This window comes from Panicum virgatum, chromosome 5K (genome assembly GCF_016808335.1).
Source record: "Panicum virgatum strain AP13 chromosome 5K, P.virgatum_v5, whole genome shotgun sequence".
NCBI classification, from domain to species: domain Eukaryota; kingdom Viridiplantae; phylum Streptophyta; class Magnoliopsida; order Poales; family Poaceae; genus Panicum; species Panicum virgatum.
In genome coordinates, this window is record NC_053140.1 from 40552932 (window position 1) to 40558896 (window position 5965).

Below are 5965 nucleotides of genomic sequence, written 5' to 3' on the forward strand. Positions count from 1 at the left end.
GAAAATAATATCAAAGGCATATTTCAGTGTATATAGTGATTATGAGTGTGGAAACCACAATGTAAGTCTTGAGTTGTATGAGAGAGTAGAGCGAGTAAATTATACATTATGGTTTCACACACCTAACCAATATGTACACAGAAATATACTTTTTGATATTTTTGTTAAATTCTACATGTCATAATAGGGTTATGGCAAAAATTTCACTTTTCTTTATATGTTTTGCTATATGTTTTCATTTAAACAAAATTTTAGATCCGTATGCTTGCAAGACTGTGAAGTTATTGGCTCAAGCAGGATCGACTGGCCCACCCCCGTCGCGTCCCCGATCCCTCATCTCCCGCAACCTTATCATCTCCCGTGCTTCTCTCTTCCTCGCATCTCTCATTCTCTCTCCCTTATTTATCATCTATCTCTCTCCTACCTTATCTGCATGCGGCGGGAGCAGCGTGCGGCGGCCGATGGGCGCGGCGTGCGGCGGCCGATGGGTGCTGTGTGCGGCGGGCGTGGCGGCCGGTGGGCCCCTAGACCTCCCTTCTACTGCGGGCATGGACAGCTGGACCTCCTGCGGCCTAGAGTTCTTGGTAATCGAGTTCTACTTGTCTACTTGATTTCTTGGTAATGAAGTTCTACTTGATTTCTTAGTAATTGTTGAGAATGAAAGTGAACAGAGAATGAAAATGAGGGAACAGCTGATTCTCATTGACGAATTGTGTACAATATATACCCACCGAACAGACAGGATTGCCTCTTGGAGGCACCCCTTCGGGGTGGTGGGATCCCCTTGTTGTAATTACATATTTACATAGAAGGACATCCTAATTGATCACTAATGTAACTTCTTATTTCATAACACTCCCCCTTGATCAGTTAGCTTCTTCTTGAGGTCTTGTAATCAATCGAATAACTCCTTGAAAACCCTATGGAAAAAATCAGGAGATGTATAGATATGTCATGGGAAAAACTGTGGCAGAACCACCTGAATTATTCCGGCTCAAGTGCGCTGGCCATCACCATAAAGGAAACACCGGCTCGAACGTACTTCAAACGGAACAATTATTGGTCTATCGGGTAACGTCCCGATACAACCACCGAATCTTGGATCGAACAAGCATACCCGCACGAAGGCGAGTCCAGAGATATTACAACCATATATTTTACAACACAGGCATAATAGTTATTACAACATGTTCAAAGTATTATTACAGGTCCAAACTTAGTAAAATGTTATACATGACATAAGTTTAAAGTTCAGAGTTAAAGCAGCGGAAAGATAACACGACGGCTATAACACGTCGCAAAAGGATAACAAGCTAGCCCAAGTAAGGTATCACTCGTCGGGGTCATTGCCGGCCGGGGACGGATCCCACTCCATGGACCAGCCAGGAGGCAAAGAGCAGGGCCAAGTCAGACTAGCGATTTGGTCCTCAAAACTCCTACCTGAAATAGGATTTAACAGCAAGGCTGAGTATACTAATACTCAGCAAGTCTTAACCGTCAACGGATATACTTAGTCCACTTAACTAGACTATGCAAGGTTCTGAAAGGCTCTGGGTTTCCTTTTTGCTAAAAAGCAACAAAGAGTAGGTCCTTAATTTCATATTTTAGCTATCAATATTCTAGTTGATTAACCATTCTATGTAAGCATCTAACTCTAATCAACCATGGAAGAACTTTAGTCAAACATCAAGATTGATCATAATAACATTACTATTATTACTCTGTGTGGCAAAGGGATCAAGTAGTCTCAATATCCGCGAGAAACAAACGATTCGAATCGGATTTCCAACCTTGCAAAGTAAACCTAACACACACGTTTGGAACACCGTCGGGTCGTTCCCAAACAACCGTTGACCTTTCATTCCGGCTTGTGGATAGGGTCACTCTCCCCGACTACAGGCAACAACATCCTCCCTGCAACCGTGGTGTTGCACAACATAAACAATAATAAAAACCTATCTCTAAGAGAGAGTGAAAGGTATATCCACTCACCGGGCTGATCAGTTACTAGGCTTACCGTGTACCATATTTACGGCATGTGGCTAGTACGTTCAAATACTTAACCACCGCTACCACACACCGCGACCTTAACAAGTTTTTCAACACAGACGGACTTCAACAAATCCGTCCATGATCCTTATAATGATTGCAGAAAGTAAACAAGCAACTCCTATAGAGCTCGCGAGTGATAGGCAATCACTCGACTTTTACCGGTCCTATTAGCAGCTATTCGAATTCTGACTCTAGTGTTCAATCAATAGGAACCTAGAATTTTGCATCTAAGGTTTTCAATCAACTCCAATAACTTAAATGCACAAGTAAATAGTATATAAAGTACATAATTTGAAATACTAGGTTTATGTCCGGGGCTTGCCTTCGCGGTAGTCACTAGCTAATTCAGCCTTGGGCTCTTCCGGACTTTGGCCCGGGTCTTCAGTCAGTGTAGCGGCGTTCACCTGGGCTTCTTGATCATCTCCTTCGGACTCCGGAATCAGCTCGTATGTAATTTGTAATTCCTGGCATTCTATATGTGTGGTAGTAATCTCCCCCTAATGCCTGGAATTTTCCTCAAAAATAATCAACATATGGGCTTGTGAATGAATAAATTAATCCCTTATGAGTAATCCAAGATATTTTATTAATGACGGATAAATATCTTGTATGGATCTCAATGCCCATGGATGTATGCTGCGGTGGTGATATCGGTATGTTTGAAATATAACCGACACACAGATGGGAAATATTTGGCTGAGGCTAAGATTCCACGTACTTACTGCAACGGGAGGCATCGTTTTGATAGCAGTTATATGAATTTGAATTAAGTTTACGGTATTTAAGACCATATGATGCCAACATGATGTTGACTGCAATTCTATGATAATGGTCGATCAAGTAAGTTATTCTCTTGGTAAGAGATTTGGCTAATCCATTTTGTGTATGTACAAATATATCACATTAATGCCTAGAGCCATACAATAATAATTGAAGGCTTTTGAGGAGAATTTATCGGCATTGTTAATCCTGATGGATTTGATTGTGTGTTCCGGATAATATGCTCTTTAATTTGATAATTTGAACAAATAATCATGCTTAGCATGATTTCTTGTGGATAACAATACATACGGAACCATCTAGTTGATGCATCAATAAGTACCATGAAGTACCAATTTGGTCCGACTAATGGATGAATGGACCTCAAATGTCTCCTTGAATGTGTTCAAGGAACTATAGTGGTTCAGCCTTGATTTTAAAATAAGAGGTTTTTAAGATTAATTTTCCCATGGTACATGTTGTGCACACAAATCTGAAGATTTGGGAAAATTTTGAAATATTTATGTGGTGACCAATTGAATTGCCGATAATTTTTATGTCATCCATATCCAAGGATGATTAAGGCGATAATGCCGTGTCTTGAGGATATCAAGATTATGAAAATTATCGTGTACGCAATATTTCTACGGGTTTGATGTATGTGATATACAACCCTGTTGGTGTTGAAGGAATTCTTTCAAGCATTTGCTTGATATATCCGTGATTTTATGATGAATTGATATTCATTATTGTCGTCATCATGTGTTTCCACATGGAAACCTTTGTGACGGATATTTTTTAACTCAATAGGGTATTATTTAAATTGGAATGTAGGAACGTGTCCTCAATTGCTAACTGGGTACCCATAGAGAAAATTAATCTGCCTCGACCAAAAATCAATTGATCACAATATCGCAGTATACGATTTGTGTGAAATTTCCTTTACTCTTTGTGAGAGTTTGGAAGTTTTAATTTTCCCGAGTATAGTGTTAGTGGTGTCATGCCCACTAAGTCCATTCTTACTCGTTGAAGCCTCGTGGCGTAGTTTTTGTTGCTCTTGCCGACTTGCTGTGACGGTGCAGAGGAGAGTTATCGTCGAGTTCCGGTAGGAGCAAAGCAATTCGACGAGTTCTGTGTCGGGGGTGTTCCCGTCGAGTTTCTGGTTTGTGCCCAGTAAAGAGCAAAGTGGCTGTCTCTGTTCTTGCCGTGGATGCCGGTGGCCAGCCGTTCTTCTAGATGAACTCAGCGATTCTGATCATGCATGGCCGTCGGCGAGGCGAGCGGCAGTCCGGCGACGATGAAGCCTCCCCGTGGTTGATGACGCATGCATGCGGTGATGGCAACCGGCAGCGTGCCGTCCCAAAGACATGGTGCCGCAGGATTGATTCTTCTCCTCTTAGAGCTCAGGGAGCGTGAGGCCTTCTCGTTTGCCTTCTGGGCGAGTTTCCTAGGTCGGGGATGGAACTATGTGACTGATAACGTATGATTCTGGCTACAGAGCCTATCAATTGAAAATCAGGTGGGGAACCTTTCCCCCCGTTGCCATTCAAAAAAAAAAACTATGTCACTGATAACGTGTTGAGAATGAAAGTGAACAGAGAATGAAAATGAGGGAACAATTGATTCTCATTGATGAATTGTGTACAATATATACCCACCGAACAGACAGGATTGCCTCTTGGAGGCACCCCTTCGGGGTGGTGGGATCCCTTGTTGTAATTACATATTTACATATAAGGACATCCTAATTGATCACTAATGTAACTTCTTATTTCATAACACTAATCGAGTTCTTGATGGATTCTTCTTGGGGTAGGAACTGACGAGCGCAGGCCCGGTGCCCGGATCATGCCCACGGCCGTGGACATGCAGGCGCTGTTCAACGCGGACGGCGTTGTGAAGCTGCGGCGGCGCGGCGCTCCGACGGCGTTGTGGAGCTGCGGCGACGCGGAGGAGCGCGCGATGGGGCGCGCTCGCTCGGCGGCTCGACGCAGGGCTGCAGGAGCCGGGGGGGTGCGCTCGCTCGGCGGCACGAGCATGGCGGCGGCCTGGTGCGTCCGCGACCTGGCCAGCGGCGGCGGGGCTGGCCCGGACGGCGGGCGCATCTATTTTTTTTTATTTTTTTAAATCGATTACTAGGGGCGGGTGACGGGATGATCCGCCCCTAGAAATCGATTTTTAGGGGCGGGTGACGGGGTGACCCGTCCTTAGAAATCTATTTTTAGGGGGTCGATGGAGTGACCCGCCCCTTAAATGGATTTGTAGAGGCGGATGAAGGGGTGACCTGCCCCTAGAAATAGGTCAGACCAGTTCAGGCAGAGCTTCACAAACACCTAAAATCAACGAGCTCGGGAGGGACGCCGTCAGAGCTCGTGAAGCTAGGGTTGCTCTGAGATCGGCAGGCCACTCAGAACGTCTTCAAATGCCGTTGAGACGAAGGACAAAAGCAATTAGGGTTTGGAAAGAGATAGGGTTTGAGAGATAAAAAGTAATGCAATTTTGTGATTGATTCGATTGGGAATAAACTCAATCGGCCTTAGCCTTTATATTTATAGGCCGGGGAAGACGTACCCCTTCACGAGTAGGTTTACAAAAGGACTCTACACAAAAACCCTAACTCTACTCGGACTGTACAAACGAGACCGGTCTAACCGGCTAGCTCGACCGGTCAGACCGGTCGGTCTCAGCACGTGCCCAAAACGGCTGTCAACATATGCCCCCTGCTTTTTATTGAGTTTACAAGCTAAAAAGCAAAATACAGAGTCTATGCTATATAGTACAAGGGCCTAAAAAATACTGCAAAGGATGATAAAAAATCGGCCATCTTCATCTTCATGCATCTTGCCACACACTGGGGTAATATTTCTTCAAGTATCTCCCATTGATAGCCCTTGGTAGACGATCTCCTTGCAAAGTCTCCAGCATATATGAATTCCCGAAGATAATTTTAACAATCTTGTGTGGACCTTCCCAACTCGGCGACCACTTACCAAACTTATTGTTTTTCGTCCCAAGAGGCAATATCCAAACCAGCTCACCAATCTGAAAAGATTTACCTTTTACCTTGTTGTAAGCTCTAGCAACCCGAAGCTTGTCTTTTTCAATCTCCTTCAAAGCCCTCAAACGTTTATAGGTCACCTCATCAATGTTATCC

General features: G+C 44.0%; 1 protein-coding gene across 1 annotated transcript; it reads left to right on the plus strand.

Moving 5' to 3' along the window:
* The first annotated feature begins 337 nt into the window (after window positions 1-337).
* On the plus strand, window positions 338-5299 carry LOC120707502. The gene is made up of 2 exons (XM_039992408.1): window positions 338-584; window positions 4628-5299. The coding sequence occupies exons 1-2, from the start codon at window positions 434-436 to the stop codon at window positions 4936-4938; spliced, it is 462 nt and encodes a 153-aa protein (XP_039848342.1). The 5' UTR covers window positions 338-433; the 3' UTR covers window positions 4939-5299.
* Window positions 5300-5965: the final 666 nt, after the last annotated feature.

Coding starts and splice junctions, on each gene's coding strand:
- LOC120707502 (XM_039992408.1), top strand. CDS start 434: ATGCGGCGGGAGCAGCGTGCGGCGGCCGATGGGCGCGGCGTGCGGCGG. Junction 585..4,627: donor CCTGCGGCCTAGAGTTCTTG/GTAATCGAGTTC, acceptor TTCTTGGGGTAG/GAACTGACGAGCGCAGGCCC.